General features: G+C 40.1%; 1 protein-coding gene across 2 annotated transcripts in view; it reads right to left on the bottom strand.

The window, feature by feature from the left end:
• Positions 1-6616: 6616 nt before the first annotated feature.
• Positions 6617-17745, bottom strand: part of KCND3 (potassium voltage-gated channel subfamily D member 3) — a 138794-nt gene continuing 127665 nt past the window's right edge. Inside the window, exons 4-7 of one of the 2 annotated variants that reach the window (XM_026077221.1) lie at positions 12982-13074; positions 10312-10368; positions 9069-9316; positions 6617-6821 (exon numbers count right to left, since the gene is read on the bottom strand). In XM_026077221.1, the coding sequence (XP_025933006.1) occupies positions 6617-6821; positions 9069-9316; positions 10312-10368; positions 12982-13074 (603 nt within the window). The remainder of the gene's footprint in view (positions 6822-9068; positions 9317-10311; positions 10369-12981; positions 13075-17745) is intronic. The other variant, XM_026077222.1, reaches the window with a different exon arrangement.

Here is a 17745-nt window from a genome sequence, read left to right as displayed (position 1 = left end):
GATGTAAGGTGTGCTTTTTAAATTTAAAATAAATAAGACTCTAGGAAAAGCATTTTTCTTTCCGTCCCTTTCCTCCTGCCTTATTTCCCCCTTCCTTGTGTCACAACAAAGTAGTGAAGGGAGGGGGTCTCCTACATTATGTCTGTAAAGCTTGAAAAGGCCGGGATGGTATGATTGTGTTTCCAAGGTGAATTTTGTTGCAACTCTGTCATTCAAAAGGAGGTTGCTGTAAGGAATACACTTAGCACAGCAATGCATATACCTATAATGTCTGTTTTTTAGTAATCATCATACTGTTTTCATTAATGATTGCTTAATTAAAGTTCTTAGTATTTAAATCTAATGCAAGTGACTTGGCCAAAACCCAAAATGCTCCAGAAAAACTCCCCATTTTTTTTAGAAGAAATCTACAGCATCATCTTGGTATTTGTGGCACATACTCTGTTTAATCCAGATTGGATACATCAGGTACAGCAGTGGCACAAGACTCAATACTGTAAATGATATACAAGTTTCAACATATGCACTACAATTCCAAAAGAAGACAACAGGAAACTCAGTTCTTCTAGAAAGTTGTTCTCAAATGAAGCTACCTGCAGTTTTATACAGTACATTTTGTATCTGTCCTTTTTGATGTTTGTAAGCAAAGCCCATTTATAGTACGAAAATAGAAAATAATAAGGTTGAGAGCTTTTTATGACATAAAACTCCTAAAGAAAACACCATTGCATTGGAATGCCTTACTAATTATCAAAAATATTCCATCACACGTTTTGTTAGGTATTTCATTGGTCCAAGGAGCTAGCAGGAGCTCCAGTCATAGTTGCAACAGAACTGAGAAGAGCATTCGCTATGGTTATTAACTTCTCACCCACGCAGCTGTGTGACTCCTTATGACTAGCACTAGTTAAAATTATAATAAAAAGAAACACGTGCACACATATACACAAAAGTAACAGACTATTGACTGAAAACAAAACTTGAGAAGGAATTTTCACAAACTCTTTGTCATCTGGTCTTTTGATTGATCCACCCAAAATCTTTCTGGCACAGTTTTTGCATTCTAAATGTAAGTAGTAGTACTTCTCTACTACACTTTGAAGTTCTCTAGAGTATTTTGTAAATGTTCATGAATTAAACTTCCCATATGGAAAAGGAGAGGTATTAAATTCTGTATAATTTGTATAACTGGCAAAGAGAGGTGAAATGACTTCTTTGAGGTCACTTAGTGATTCATCAAGACAATCAGCAATAGAACATAGGTTCCTGATGCTAATATTCTTAGCTGTAGTCAGTCTGCACACTGCCTTGGGATTACTTTTAAAAGGATAAAACCATTACAAAAGGCATTTATGGCATCATCAAATATGTAGCCTAAAAATTTGAGTTCTGAAATCAGATTTAGTGCAGTTGATCAAAGTGTTGGAGAAAAATAAGTAATCTTTGAATCAATTAAGGTATATTTGACTGACAAGTTGTGTGGAAAAGGTGTGTTATTCACCTAACTCTAAAGGCAGAATAAAATCTTCAATTCAAAGCTGCGACATTTTGAGGCATGTTCTTAAGCTATCTGTGAATGCTGACTTGTAACTGCTATAGTCCAGTATAGATAATATATTGAAACAGGATCAAAGGGATGTTGCAGTTCTTAATGTATTGAATCTGCTTTATAGTATCTATAAGATACAACATGTTTATACCTTCTCTACTTACAAAAGCAGAATATTTGAAAAAAGACTGCTTCCTTTAGCTGGTATTAATTTGACTTTCATGCATATCCCTAAAGCTATCTAAATTAAAATGGTAAATGCTGGTTTGCAGTACCAGTATGTTATCAACTCTTTCAGGTTAAACAAGTAGCATTAATTCAAATTTAGTACCTCTGGGAACTGTAAAAAAGTGTGTGATTTTCCAGTGTTTCCTTTTGAATTATAGATTCACTTTTATTCCATGCTAAAGCCTTTTATGTTAGTTAATTTGCCATTTTCCCCAGTTCACTTTTACAGTGATAATTATTTGACATACAAAAGTACTCTCTGGTATAAGGATTTGCTGTAGAATGTTTTATATTCTTCTAATGTTTGTAGGCAGCTAACTTGCCATGTGGGAAGGAGAATAATTTAACATGATGCAAGAGAGTATAATGACAACAAGGAAAGGAAAATAAGGAAAGAATTATGGCTGAGCATCAGGGGAAAACTCCTTGACATTAAATTCTATTAGTCTGGAATAAGCTTTTAAGGGAAGCAGTGGGAGTCTTCTCCCTGGAGAATTTTAAATCTGATCTAGAGAAAGCAGTGCAGTATATTGAATTGAAGGATCTTGTGCTAACATGTGGTGGATTAAATTTTTTGTTGTTTTTAATTTTTATGTACCAAGATGCGTTTTCTGTGGCCTCTTCTTCATGGGTATCCTAGAATTTTTAGGGAAAAGCAAAATAAATGAAATGGATTTTAGAAAGAGTAGATGGAAGTGAAAACCTAGCTGGGAAAGGCATTTATCATCATACTTTGCCAGTTGGGTGTGTTTCTTCATAGAAGGTGTGCAGTTCTATTAGCAGCCTAATGCCAGGTGAGGAGAGTAAATGTATCAGTAGAACATGCTGAAAATTTGAGAAAATATTTTTCTCCCAAGAAGGATTTTCAGAGGAAACAAAATGCTCAGAGAAAGGTGTTGCTCCTTTGGTATTTTAACATTGTTTTATGAAAAACTGAAAAATAAGCCCCTTCTATTTGCTTTCTGTACAAATAACCCATTTTATCTTTTTTTATGAAGAAAACAAACTACAAAACGTCGTGAAGAATTAGGGGGAAGAGGAAGGCTTTTGAAATGAATTGTTATACACAATTGACATTTTTTTGAGCAGTCTTACTAATCAGGTTATTTTGCACCATCTGCCTTTCAGAAACGTATCAGGAGCAGAACCTACCTATGTTTCTGCATGCTTCTCCTCCTGGATGCAGCTCACATCTGAAGAAGCCCCCTTCCATATGCATCAGGTATGACTGAGGCTGCAGGGGTATCTGCTGTTTTTTGTGTCCATAACAGTGCAGGTATCGTCTTGGGCATGTATGGCAATGGGGAAAGGGAGAGGGATGTTGGTAGGACGGGGCAGTACTGAGGACCGCTGGAGAAAATGGTCCTAGTCCTTCAATGAAAGTTCTGGTCTAGGAATTTCCAGGATGGACTTGGTCTTCTCTCAGTAATGGTTTATAAGTTGCTATTTAAAGCAACTGTGCTGTTTAATAAAGCTAATTGCCTCCCTTTGCTGTAGGAATGAGTAGCTGTAGTGCAGTTCCCATGCTCTTCTCTGCAAATGCTTTCTCTCCCTGCCTAGAGTTCATTTGAAGGATGGTATATTATTCCCTACCAACCACTGATATGATGTGGATAGATTCTTGTCTTTGCTGTTTGAATGAATGTGCAGTGCTTTTGTCATAAGGATGTTGGTACATTGGGCAATCCAGGGAGGTTTTGTACAAGCGTATTTTCAAGTGCTTTCAGAAATGTTACTCAGTCAACTTCAAGTCAGCGTTTAAAGGGAGCTAACGTCTCCATTAAAAATATTTCTAGTCTTGTTCCTCTAGGCTTAGACTTCCTTAATTTTGTCTGTCTTTATCCTCTGAAAGTCTGTGCTGAGCTAGTGACTGTATGGGGCAGCACCTGCTAAGTTAATGGTAGAAGAGGCAAGCTGCATATTTTTGAACAAGGGTAACAATGATTCCTCTTCTTTAGGACAAAACAAAGACCAGAGCTGCCCTGACAATTTGAGCCCAAGCAGCCAGCCAGAAGCCCTGAGGATTGGCTGTTCTCCTTATTTATGGTTTTGTCTCTTAAAAATGTTGAATTTTTTCAGGAAGCATTTTGATTGATAGTAGTAAAATGCATTAAATATGCTTTAGACAGGCTGCTATGATTGCTATTTACAGATAGAGACATGGGCGCAGAGAAATGAAGTGGCTTGTTTACCACTCCACGGTAAATCAGGAAAAAGGAAGGCAGCACTGAGAGTCCATGTTGAGTCCCTGGCTCTTTGTAATCATTTAATCCTGTGCATTGGAAGGAACATAGTAGTATACCAGCATGATAGCATTTACCCCTCGTTCTATGCTCGTATAAAGGAGAGTGGAAGGTGGTGGAGAACAAGGCCTCTGATCTATAAGGCTGAGGGTGTTCGTATGGGCAACAGATATGACAAGTAATGAAGTTAAATAAAGCAAAGGAAAGACTAAATTAAACACCAAGAAAAACTCAATAATGGCAAGATTAACTGCAGAATAACCTCCTACAGGAAGCAGCGAAGGCAGAGTATTTTAGTCATTTAAAACAGGACTAAACATAGTTTTGGATAACATAGTATAGCATTGCAATAAATGACTATAAGCTGGTGCAGCTATCGAAGGCTTAGCTATAGCCCTAATCCTAGAATGTCGTAGGTTTCTAAGGAGGGTATTGAGTTAATACATCAGCATTTGAGTCCATTTTATAGACTACTAGGTTAGGATGCTAACAAAGCATATTGCTAGCTCATATGTTTAAGTCAGCATGTGCATCTATTTATCTATACATGTAGGTGTGCGTGTTTATATGTGTATGTGTGTATATAAATATTACATCAGGATAGATTATGAAAGATGTTAAAAAAAAAAAAAATCCCCTTGCTGAATCAGTCTCAAACAAGCTTTGAGTAAATCTGTTAATTGTGTAGTGTCGGTAAATCACTGTTCAGGAAAGGGACACTTGAAATGTTTCCTTATTATCTATTCCATTGCAAGCTCCTGGAGGCAAGTTCATGGCTTTCCATGGGGGCGTATAGGGCCTAGCACAACAGGGCCCCGAACGGGCATTTGTGCATGACCACAATAATTAGCCAGACTGTGTGTGACATGAGAGAGGCTCAGGAAGCAAGAGGTGGGTAACATTGTTCATCGCTCTGTGCCAGTCATGGATCGCACCTATAATGAGAAGGGGACTTGAGAAAGGCAGAATGGAAGAAAAAGATTATTTTTCTTAGAGGGGAAAAATCAGTTATGTTTCAGGACCTTGTATTTCCTGACAATAAATTGTTCCTAGGAAGATTTCAGAAAGAGTGATTAGGACTGACCACAGCCTAGTTTAGAAGTATTAGCTTCCTGGCAGTACAGTGTTACTTAAAAGTTTTGGTTTACTAGAAGTGTGTGACTTTTCCCAAAATAAATGTGCAGAATTGCAAAAAAAAATGCTGTCTGTACCACACCTTATCAAATGTTTTCCAAACTCTAGTACTGCTCCCCCTTCTCAGGAGGAGGCACACTGTAGATCCTGTGCTAGGACTGGAGAACTAAAATTACTAACCTAGTCTACCCCCAAAATCAGTGCAACCCAGAAGCCATTGATGAGACAACTGGAGCCCCAAGACTGTGAAAATGCCAGATACTTCCCTGTCCATGCAAGGTATTTGGCTCTAGGGTTAATTATTACCAAGTATAGATCCAGACATTAGTTGGCTACTATTTACAATGGGTTGTATGTCCAGTGCTAGCAAAGAAATTCATATATAGAAAACAAAAACAAAAGGCATGGGCATACATTACAGGGAACATCTGTCAGACTTATGAATGCTTGATGTAGCTGAGTTCAGTGCTTTCTTGTTCTTTACCATTTTTGTGTACAGTATTAAAAAAGAATCCTACTTTTTTTTTCCTTTTTAAAAATACAGAACTGATAATCTAGTCACAGTCTTACAAGTAAGTGATAACAAAAATAGAAAGCAGATATCCATGTGGGACTAAAACTCTACTAAAGCCTGTCTTTTTTTCCACAAATATGTTTTCACAGACAATAATTAGCAGACAAACACACTGTTTGCAATTGCACTGTATTGACTTAAAAGGCGGATACAAAATTGTCTAAATAAAGAATGCCATCCAGGGTGAAATAGTTGTGTGTGTGTGTGTGCGTGTGTACACGTATGTGCTGACGCATGCTTGCATTTTCCTACTGTGCACCCAATCATGAAAACATGCTCTGTTTTTTGTAATTCAGTGTTGCTCTGATGTGGTTCTGTCGCACACTCGCACGCACACACACAGGGGAATGGAAACAGATTTCTGTGACAGGTGGCTTCTTTGTCTAAATCTTTTCCTATAAAAGAAAAAAAATGTGAAATTTTGGTTGGTTTAAAGGTTCTGCTCCATGAAGAAAAAAAATTCACAAAATCCATTGTTTTTTTCACCTTTTTCAGTCATTTCCTCATGAATAAATATTATCCATTAAAAACCTTTAAAAAGGTGCTGCGATACACAGTGTTATATTTCTGTTTTCTTTATCGACTCTCTTGTTGCCATGATGGTTCTTTCTCTCCAGCCTCCACAGGCGATTTCTGCTCCGTACTGTGGCACAACACTCTCTCCATGCAGGTTTTGCCTTTAACCAGCCTCTTCCTCCTCCTAATCCTTCCTCAGTCCACAGCATGAATGCGAGTCTGAAGAAGCTGCCTCGTTAGGTCTCCATTGCTAATTCAATGACAAAATGTCAGGTTGGTCCATCCAGGCACAATTTGCAGCAAAAAAGGAACGTGGAGGTGTGGAGGGAGAGGGGCACTGGTCTTCCAGCCTCTTTCTTTGCATGAGACGTCTTACAAGGCAGAGACCTTGACTATGTTGCTTGTGGTAGTGGTAGAAATGTTCGTGGAGTGGCCAGGGCTGCTGGGCGGAGGCCTACTCTCGCCTTCTGGCGTTAGTGCCGGGGGTGTGGGGATGCTGATGATGGCTGTTGTTATCTGCGCAGTTTTGCAGTTCGGTCGCAGCCCATCATCTGACTTCATGTTGAGACTGGAACGACTAGAAAACAAATTTAGTGTGTTTTTTTTTTTTTTTAACTGACAATAGGAAGGATGGGAATGGTAGTTGCCCTTCAGCAATATCTTATTCCTCTAAACTAGGGACACTGAAATATTACAGAAGAATCTACTTAATTGCTTCCCCCAGTACCTGCTAAGCATCCTTAATTTCTACCCAGTTTACACTAACCTTTTTTAATATCCCTCAGGTTAGGATACAGCCTTCCACAGGGCAAATCATTTCACGTTTTCTAATTCATTCTTGCATAAACCTGGTATAATTAAGAGGACACTTAAATACACTGTACTGTGTACTGCATCTTTTCAGAGCACAGGTAGGTCTTTCTGAGAAAAATCTTGTCTTCCTTGCAGTTTGAATGCCTCTTTTTTTTCCACTATCCCTTGATCTTTTCTGTTTTTTCATCCCCTTGCAGTAGTCTCAGGGATCTGGCAGCTGGGAGCATTTTTATTAGATCTGCATCAATTGCATCCTATAATTAATTACAGAGGGAAAATGATAGGTTGATTTCTGTGCATCTGCATAGATGCAGGAGTCTGCTGTTACCAGCCCAACATGTTCATTTTAAACACAAGGCCTGTTCTTTTAAAATGTAAAGCTCCCAGTTGGAAAGCTATTGCTGTGGTTATCTCAGAGTGACTCACCAAGAGGATTTTTCTTAATCTCTCGAGCATCCCGAGAACACCATGGAACCCATTCTGTTTCCCCAGTTATCTCAGTCACAAGCCGAGTCCTCATGGGCAGAGTCTTAGGTACTAGGTGGTTCTGCCAGTGTTCGCCAGTTCACCTAGTGAGTTGCATTCCCCATAAAAAAGTTCCCTGGTTGTGTTCCACATGAAAAGCAACTTACAAGCCTTTTCTTTTGCCAGTGATTTGGGGATGTTGCAATAAACATCCTCTTGCATTGGCAGACTCAGCAGAAGGACCTAAGGCAGAGTTCCCAAAAGTCTGGGAAGCTGTCTCCTGCTTCAATAAAATTACCAAATCTCAGCATCTCTTGCCCTTCTGCAACCTCTCTAAGCGTTGTTACAGACCGGCCCCAAATGAGTGGTTGTTCAGAGTAGATGGTGCAGGTCCTCATGATATAGTCTCTCTCTCTGTTCTTACGCAGTTTGGTAAGCAAGTGAAATAACTAACAGTGTTGACAGTTAAAATATCATAGCTGACATCTGATTTAGCACCCCTGAAATAGAATAGTTCACATTCCCATGAATTAGTCTCAGGTGCTGGTTTAAACTTCTGTCATCTTGAAACCGCATAGGCACAGACTTGTTTTGTGCTTATTCATTCAGAATTTGTCCTCTGAAATGCCCTTCTGACTTCACCCTGGCACAGAGTAGTCCTGTGCTGCCCTAGGGGCAGCTTTGTTTCAGTTTCCAGATCCTTTTGATCGGAGTGGGGAGGAGAGGAATGCTAGTTTCGAAAACAGCCCAGCGCACAAGAAGCTTAATGGGCTGAAGGGAATTTAGAAAGTCATTTAATACTTGCAAGCAAGATATGATGAGGAAATGATTTTTCAGCAAGTTATATATAAAATGACACGCTCAATTTCAAAATTGTCTACTGAAAGAGACATTTCTTCACCTGTGAAACTAATGACTCTTTATGTGAGAGCTACTGAGACACCATTGCGAAATTCCTCCTTACTTGTTTCCTAGTGATGCTTGTTGCTTACAGTTGTAATTCAGACTTTTGGACAATGAAAACCAGTAAAATGAGTTTCCCTGGTGGGTCAAGTCAGCATGTACAGCTCTCTACTGGCTTTTGCATGTAGACACTGATGAACCAGTCTGTTTTGTCTCTGCCTGCCTGGACTTAGTAAGGACTTGAAAGTTTTGGGCTACCTGAAAGGTGTGTGATCTGGGTGGTAGAGTGACACTGTGCAAGCTTTGGTGACTGGCTTACAGCTGGGAACTGCTGGCTCCTGCCTGTGCCATTAAGAGCTTTATAGGCAGGTTTCAGCTGGAATTTGTTTTCTAGGTCCAATCTCATCAGAGAAGAGCTTGCACTAGAATCTAGCTTTGACCTGGTTCTCCCCCAACAACAGCTAGGAGTCACTTTTCTTGGGATCCTATTAGAAGGAGGGAGACATAGATACTCCCAGCTCTAGATCCCTCTTTCTGGCTGGAGAATATGCCTGCAAGAAATTGCATCAAATTTCTTTCAATTGGATAATGCACTTCAAGGGTTTGCATGCGGTAGTTAGCAGCAAGAGCCAACTTACTGTACCTTGTTGTAAGTGAGGGCTGCTCACTGCACTGGATGTGGATAGTGCTGAGCTCCTGCATGCTCCGGAGGCGAGTGGCTGGCACACTGGAGTTGGGGAGGTGAGTGGTCTTCTTGTTGCGGCGAGAACAGCAGGACGTGGTCAAACCATGGTGACTGGACAAGGAGGGGCTCCGAGAAGATGGGTAGTTTTGCATTGAGCTCTCCATGCAGTTTTGTTCAAACAGCTGCTCATCTATGAACTCATGGTTCTGGCAGGAAAAAGAGCAATGCCATCACTCTCCGTGGCAACGGCAACAGCTACGACCCAACAGCAGTTTATTTTCAGTAGTGTGTTTTGCTAGTCTAGTGGGATGTGTCAACCCCTTGTCTGTGTAAAATGCTCTCTGCCCCTGCACCTGGAAATGTTTGCACTAGGCAGATCTCAAGAAAGAAACGCATACAAGAACAGAGAAAGATGACTTTGCCCTTGCACTCACTACAACCAAGAGAAGGTTTTGCTGTCCTGAATCAATAAGGGAATAAGAGAAGCTGTTGCAGTGACAAAAGCATGATAATCTGTCAATACTGCCTTGCTCACACAGTTTGAGATGGTTAATATATTGTGTCTGATTTTCCTTTCACACATATGTCTGGATCCCAGAAGTGGCTTCAAAAAGTCTGTGATGCCACATGGTTATTAAACCCCACAGGAGAGCAGATTCAGGCTCCTGTTTCTTTGTCCTTGGGGACAGGATTGTGATATATCTGGAGGATTGCCTTGTCAGATAATTTTATTACAGGATGTTACTTGTATTTGCTGTTGGGTGCAAAGCATACCTGGAATACGCTGGGTGCTGCAATTAGCTGGTAGAAATAAACATGGCAGCTGATAGTGGGAAGTGATAGGGGAAGGAAATTCAGAAAACTGAATCTTTAAAGCATTTTTATGCTAAAGAAACAAAATATCCTGAAAGGAAGAACTCTTATGCACATGTATGAACACCTAAATAGTTCTAATGCACATACTTCATCCAGTCCCTGTCAGCATCAGAAAGGATGGGAAACAAAAACAACCAGGGTGAAGGCAGCCATTGATTTTCATTGAAACAACTAACAACTCTTACAGTAAACAAAGGCACTGGGTAGCAAAAAAGAACCACGTGCACAAACTCCCAAGGACAAGACCAGGAACGAGAAAGGAACCAAACACTCCAGACACGTCACAGAGATCATAGAAGAACAGATTGAATTAAAAAGGAAATACCTTGATGGTGGAAGTTCGTACAGATAACAGGGGATCATCCACAAGATAGGACAATCCCTACGGGACAACATGCCAACAAAAGATAAAAACACATTTGATTGTCCATTCCGGCATTCAAAAATTTAGTCCCAGCATTGCATCTTTTTGTCTCGGCATTGCAGCTGTATTGCTCAAGTTTGAATGGGCAACTGGACCTTCTCTTTACCAAACCTTGCTTGAATCAGATCCCTTTGTTCCTTCATTCTTAATGTTCTTTTCTTGAAAATAAGACAAGACTTGTGACAATTTTATTACTTTTGATCTTTTGAGAGCCAGAATGCAAAGGAAAACAAAGTTTGAGCTGCTGATTCACAAGTAAACAAATCGGAATTTTATTGTCATTGGATCACCAATGGGTATGGTTTCTCATCGTACTCTGGAAACACAGAAGAAAGGTTTGGGCTGAAGGATTGGATTCAGTGCACATAGCAGTGGGAGAAAATATAGCATGTGAATGTCCATACTCAATCTGGAAGGAGTGTAGAAACTCCTTTTGTTAGTACAAACTCCATGTGTTGTGTTAATATGACAAAGTAGCCCTTGTTATGGCAGCTGGAAGTATGTCAGGGTCACTTTGTCTTCTGACGCACCAGATTTGTGAGCCATTCACAGCCATTTGATTGTAGGACTTTATTCTAGTGATAATTGCAGATACCATGAAAATAAATACTGTATTTTCAGAATCCATTTGCTGAGTTTAAGGAAAGGTGAATTGCCCATTGAAACAAGTTTGCAACCATGGTACATTCCTCATTGCATTCCATCTGCAACTTTGTATCATCACAAAAATGACTCTGCAGTGTTTAAAAATTCTTGTACTATGATTTAATGTTTTGAGGGGAGAGGTGTTGCATAGTATTTTAGTAGATTATCTGCATTGGAAAGAATTTCCACACAAGCTGATTGAACTATTTTGATTGGTAATTTCAGACCAAAATCCAAACTTGCTACATGGTTTGATGCAGCATAATCATAATAACTGGCTGAAAAATGGGGGGAAATGCATTAAATATTGTGCAGATTCTCCCTCTAGGTTTTCATCAAAATTCAAAGCATCATTACTGTTGCCACTCTTTACAGAAAAAGACAACATTTGGAACATTTTCAACCACTGAGATTCACCCTTTGAGTAGCCTTAGGTGCTGGAGGCAGTCTAGACTTATTTGTGTGGGAGGCTAATACATCCACAAATGAGGATATGATATGGCTGCATTACTTCTGGCACCCAAACTGGCTCATTAGTGATGGAGCGACTCATGCAGCTCCCAATGCAAAATAAAGTTTACAAATGGAAGTATTACTTGTGAAATACAGGTCATAGTAGTGAAACTTTTAAGCATGGAGTTCTAAAGTAAAGAGCCAGATTGTGAAATGTCTGCTTGTTATGTAGCATCCAGAATGACTAGAAACAAAGGCAAGATGAGTCTTATAAAATAAACTCAGTAGTTATTGATACAGGAAGAATCAGTTCACTGCCCTTGGAATGGTGACCTTCATCGTTCATTGCGATAAACCAGCTGTACTCAGCAGGTCAGTGCGATTAACAAGTCATCTTCTTCCAGTGTATTGCTGATGCCTAAATGGTGTTATTCCAGCATAAACTGAACTATGAAAGTGGAGGCAATTTATCTTAAAAGAAAGCTCTTGCAAGTCAGAAATCAGAAGTACATTTGATGATGGATGCAGATAGAAAAAGGCATGAATATTTCAAGTGTTAACCTCTCTTCATTCTTTCTAGAATGAACCATGATATAAATAATATGCTCTGTGCTATAGATCATGTTCCCCTACTGCAAAACCTTTTATATAAACCTGGAAGTAAAACATATTCATGAGATAAATATCTGAAAATTTCCAAGAGAATTCTGCATACAGAATCACTTAATAATGAAAAATAAAACTCTTACTTCAACACCTTGCGTGGCATAAACGGAAAAGTCATTGTAGCAGAAACTGCTTGACTGGCTGTGAGATAAATTACCGGTTCTTGTAACCAGAACTGTGGTGAGACAAGATACGTGCAAACTTTAAACCCATTAAGAGAGTTCATCTGCTCTGTTCCTTACGAAGGGCTAAAGGTTATTTTTGCATTAGGGTCTAGGTCATGGTTTGGAGTCACTGACATCAGCTTCCTCCTCCGAGACAGCAGAACTGTCCAATGTTACTAGTTGGCACAAGCAACGAATGTATGATGTGCGACTGACAACACAAGACAAATGCAGCTTAGCTCTTTTTCAGAAGCTCTGGAGAAATTAAATTTAGTATACACCTTGTTTATAGGATCTCCTTGCCTGCTGACATCTTATTTGCATTCAGTTGAACTAAGCAACCTGTTATTGACTTTGTACAGGTGTAGACGACTGTGGAGTAGCAGACAATCACACCCTTTATCCCTTTGCATAGTGATTCTTTTTTAAAAAGAAGTCTTAGTGAAATGGAAGTGTATTTGTCCCATTGCAGAACATTCTTGGGAATCTGAGTGTCAGACCTGTTTGGCACAGTTTGTAGGTCTGCTGGGTATGTACAACTGAGGGCCAGTTTAGAGCATACTGTGCACACATCTTTTCCATATGAAGCCTGGGCCAGGCACAAAGACTTAGTAAGATGTAGAAGGGTTGTGTTTTTACTTACAGTTGTTTTTTCCAGGCAGTGCAGCAGGTGGTGATGTTGGCTTTCAATTAAGGAGGTGCCTTTAGTCATGTGCTGCTCATCTTCAGTGGATCCCTAAATAGCCAGAGAAAGGGGGAAAAAAATCCCAAACCAGGTGTAAAACCATGAAAACAAACAAAACTACCAAAGTTAGCTTTCACAGGGGAAAGGCAACAATTTCAGTGTTGCCAGCTCTCAAGTTCTTATCATGAATCTTAGGTTTCCTCTTTTTTTTTTTTTTTTAATAATGATATGGCTTGTAAACTCAGATGAGGATCTCAGCTTTGATTCAAAGACTGTGTGTTTCTAACCATTTTGTAGCTATGGAGGAAACCTGCGAGATACTGTTGACATGGTGTGAAGGCTCAGGAACAAGAAGGTAAAGAAAAAAGAACCCCTGTTGTTTTATTTTTCCAAAATTTTTAAGATTTTTAAACTTATGTGACCTTTGAATGCCAGCAGATGTCCCCTGAGCTCTAGTGCCTGTTAGGAGACAAAGCATAAGTTGTCTCGCTTACACTGAGCTGGAAGCACTAGCTCTGCCGGACCTTCAGTGCTACACGGAGCTGGACCTGTTGGAACCTGCATGTGTTATTGCCAAAACCTTATGAGTCACAATTGAAGGCTAGATCAGAGAATGTGAACCTGGGTTTCTTGTTTTGGATGTCACCTGTTTGTAATGCTGTTTTGAGAGACAGGATTCCTGGATCTGCCTCCCTCTCTTTGTGAACACATGGCTATCTGTTTTCCGTACTTTGTACCTGCAGTGTATTAAAATGGAGCTGCCCTTTCCCTGCCTAAAATGTGTGTGGCTGTTGGTGGGGAGTTTATAGCAGGTCCTGAGGACTGGGTTCAGTGAGAACTGAAAATGTTTAACCTCTTCTAGGGTCAAGCCCTTTTTGAAAGGCAGCATGAAAAAAGGGAGAGGTGAGGAACGGGCAGGCACTATAGACATAAGGATTAATATATATAAATTGTCCTATTCTAGCATACTTCAAATGAAAAAGCATTGCATAGCAGTGACAAAGGGTTTATGATCACATAAAATGTGGCAGCAGCTTCCTAGGAGAAGGAGGCCCTATCTGTATTAGTTTCTGATGGAGGTGTGACTTTCACTCAGTAGGATTGCTTACTGTGATTTATGTTTTATTAACACAGTGCCTAGGAGCCCTGAAAACTGACCAAGAACCCTCTGTACATCACCTAGCACAATAACAGAGCAAGGCAGGCCTCTTCCAAAGAGCTCATGATCTGAGTATTTTCAGTATTCAAATATTTTCAAATACATTCATTGTACAGTAACACCTGACAGCCTCAATCAGGAACCAACTTTTCCTTATTTCCCCTGTGTACTGAAATTGTTCAAATATGGCATAACAAATTTCTAAGCTAATTCAGTGTAGGGTGTGTTTGGAGTCAAGCAGGCAGCTTGTGCTGTCTGGGAAGGGATTGGGTACAGCTGAGAGCAGTTAGACTGAAAAGATACTAAAAGGACTGGCCCCTCCTAGGAAGGCATAAGACAAGCTGGGAGAGAAAGAGGGAAAGAATGGCTTTTGGCATGAGCATTTAGGGATTCCAGCTACATTAGAAAGATTTATTTGGGTGTTTTTGCTTGTCTTTTCTTAGCCTCTACGTGGCGGGGTAGATATGTGTGCACATGGTGACCTGGCAAAGGGACTGCTCAGGCTGCAGTGTTATTAGTGGTTAAGGATAAGCTGTAGATCTCAGATTGATCTTGGTATTGTTGTAAAGCTGAGGGTCTTGATCTGCTAGGAACAGCAGAAATAGAAATGGATGAGAGGTTAGGAACTTGAGTTCAGTGTATGCATCGTGTTTAGTTCATGCAGAAAGCTTGATATTAAGCGTTCATCAGAATGATGTTAGGCCAACTTAGTGGTGGAATCCAGTACTCTATATTTTTGGTCTTCACACTGCATTAGTGTATCATATGCTTACATTCCTCAAAATACAGCATCTGTCACTTACTGCATGATAGGATGATCAGATGCACCTCAGAAATGGAAGGAGAAGAACTAGTGGGGATTGTTTAAAGAGTCTGTATGCTATTCTAGGATTGTTTTTCTGGTTTTCTCTATTCTGTGGCGGCAAATTTAAAATCAAGGTTGTGAAGGATATTCCTTTAATTATTAAATTCACCATAATTTCATGACACATTTTCTAGGATCACATGCATTAATCTGTGTGTATCTTTAGTGATTAGCATTTTCAAAGACAATGATGAGATGCATTAAAATGGCAGTTAGAGGTTAGAAGGTGTTTCCCTGTGCCCTCTGCCTAAAGGGTGCTTGGTATCTTCTATAATGCCTAAATCTGAAAATCAAAAATTGGTGTGCATTGCTTGAATATCTGCTTAGACACAAAACTGCAGTATCTGACTGTTTAGGAGAGAAAATGGATGGGATGGGAGAGACAGTGAAACATCTTGGCAGAAGTGCCGGGACTTTGTCCTTTGCTCTTATGGGGGTCAAAGGCAGCTATGCTTTAAGCACTGATTTTTAAATACACCCGTATGTCCCAGTTATTCACTGAAAATTTGTGTTCTGGATGCTATTTACACAATGGTTCTGTAATTCTTAAAGGGAGGAATAACTGTATCTCTGACGGATGCCAAAATGTAGCTGAACTGATACATTAAGAAAGCTGACTTACTGTATAAAGAATTAATATATTCCTATCAGAATGCTTCTTAGGCAGGTTATGGATTTTTGTTGTTGCCATTGTTGTTTTGGAAGATGAGCATTTCCAGAAGTATTTTTAGAAGTGGCCTAAAAAAGGTCAGTTCCATTTTTCTTATTAATAGTCTTCTCGGTGAACCAACACATCAAGCAGGTCCTGTTCTTACCCTGCAGAGATTACTGACTCTGCTGAAGTCTGTGTTGGAACATTTCCCATGGAGGTCCTTGCATGCCCTAAAACAAGTAAGATGCTGCACTAAAACACTCTGGAAAAGGAGATAGAAGGAGCAGATATTGCAAACAGTATCTTTATATGAGGGCTCAGGAGAAGGGTTCACAACTCTTTCCTGCACAGTCGTGTTTCAGAGCAGGTGTAAGTGGAATTTGAAAGCGGAGGCAGGGCTTCCCCTACCCCTGTTTGAAGACCTAAACCAAATGTAAAATTTTGGCAGCACAGTTTAATCTGGCCTTCTGCATTCCCTCAAGAGGACTGACTTGCAGCTGATGCAAACAGATCAAGGGATGGCAGTTATCAGGAATAAAGGGTACCACCAGTGAGTCTGATTCCTACCTTATCTTCCTTTCACCTTTTCTTCAGCCAGCTCTGTGCTTTCAAAAACAAAAAGCATACAGTCGTCTGGAACGTCCTAGCATGCAAACAGAAAATGAGAGCTGCAGGAACTACTGCATCTACGACAGTGGGAGTGCCAACATCATACAAATGCTTGGCATTTTGATTTTACTGTTGAAGAATGTGTGTCTGTAAAAATTGCATCAGTGGTACCTATATTGCTGCAGGCAAACAAAATCTGTGTCTTCATTGGAAGAGTCTGCTTGTAATGAAAAGCCCTGTAGGGGGGCGGTGAGGGGATGGCTTGCTATTTGAGCTGGGATGCCAGTTTTGCAAAGGTTTGATGCCAGCTACCATTCAGTTTGTTCTTGGAAGGCATTCACTGAGCTGCTGGTTGCTTGGAGAAAGACTGAAACATGTTGTAGTGTTCAGTTCTGAAATCCGACGTACTTTTATTTTACTTCTTCTGCTTAGTGGTACAGCACACAAAATTGGACGTTGGTGAACTGAGATGAACTGGTTCAGTGATAAGCTGTCCCTTCCCATGAGAATGGCTATAATGCTTCTCTATTCTGTGGCTAAGCAGATTCTGCTTGTGAAAAGGGACAAGACCTCACAACCTACTGTTCCCAGGATATACGCCTCCTAGCTTTTTAGCTAAAAGGGAATTTCAGCTAGCTGTACAAGGAGATTAACAGTAAGAGGATATGTAGGCTGCTGCCATGGGAAGAAACTCACCATCCCTTGAGCACTTCTGACATAAAACCCACTAACAACACTCCCTTCATCTCTCTAAATGAGAAGAAAAAGCTCTGAGCACTTGGTGTCTAGATGGTGAATGCAAAATGCCACAAATCCACATGTTTCTGAAGCAAGAGACTATATTTTCTCTAGGAGCAAAAATCCTTCTTGCTGCTCTCCTTGGATGAATCCTTTCCTTCACTTTTTCTTTACTTTGGTACAAGGCTACAGGCTGAAGACATGCTGTTCCCTCGAAAGATGATTTCAGTGTATTCATTCTGATGCTAATGAGAGGAAATTCTGGCATGTATTTCTGAATCCTGAACAGTCCTTCATTCTCAATTTATTAGTTTAACTGCTGAGCCACAGCTCGGACATGTTTTGGGGCAATTCTTGTCTTGGGTAAACCCGCAAGGTGTCAGAATGCAAGGCAGTCTCCTGGGCCCTTGTAAGCAATTATACATTGATAACAGTACTGTGTGATTGCTCACGATGAAAGTGCTAATATCTGGTAATGGTTGTGTAGTAACTGCAGTTAGAATTACTGCTGGGTAACAAACCCATACTATGGCAATCTGGCCATGTGAAGTCCATTAAACTTAGCGTGAGTTCTGGGCAAGGTATCAGGAATGGGATGTGTACCTGACTGACAAAGCAATCTGATGCTAATTTGACCACTGAACTTGAATAGGAACGGGGTCAGGTACTAGTGAGCAACTTGTAATGCCATGAGCTGAA

This window comes from Apteryx rowi, unplaced genomic scaffold, assembly GCF_003343035.1.
Source record: "Apteryx rowi isolate R43461 unplaced genomic scaffold, aptRow1 scaffold_45, whole genome shotgun sequence".
In the NCBI taxonomy this organism is placed as follows: Eukaryota; Metazoa; Chordata; class Aves; order Apterygiformes; family Apterygidae; genus Apteryx; species Apteryx rowi.
This window is presented reverse-complemented; position numbering and strand designations above follow the sequence as displayed.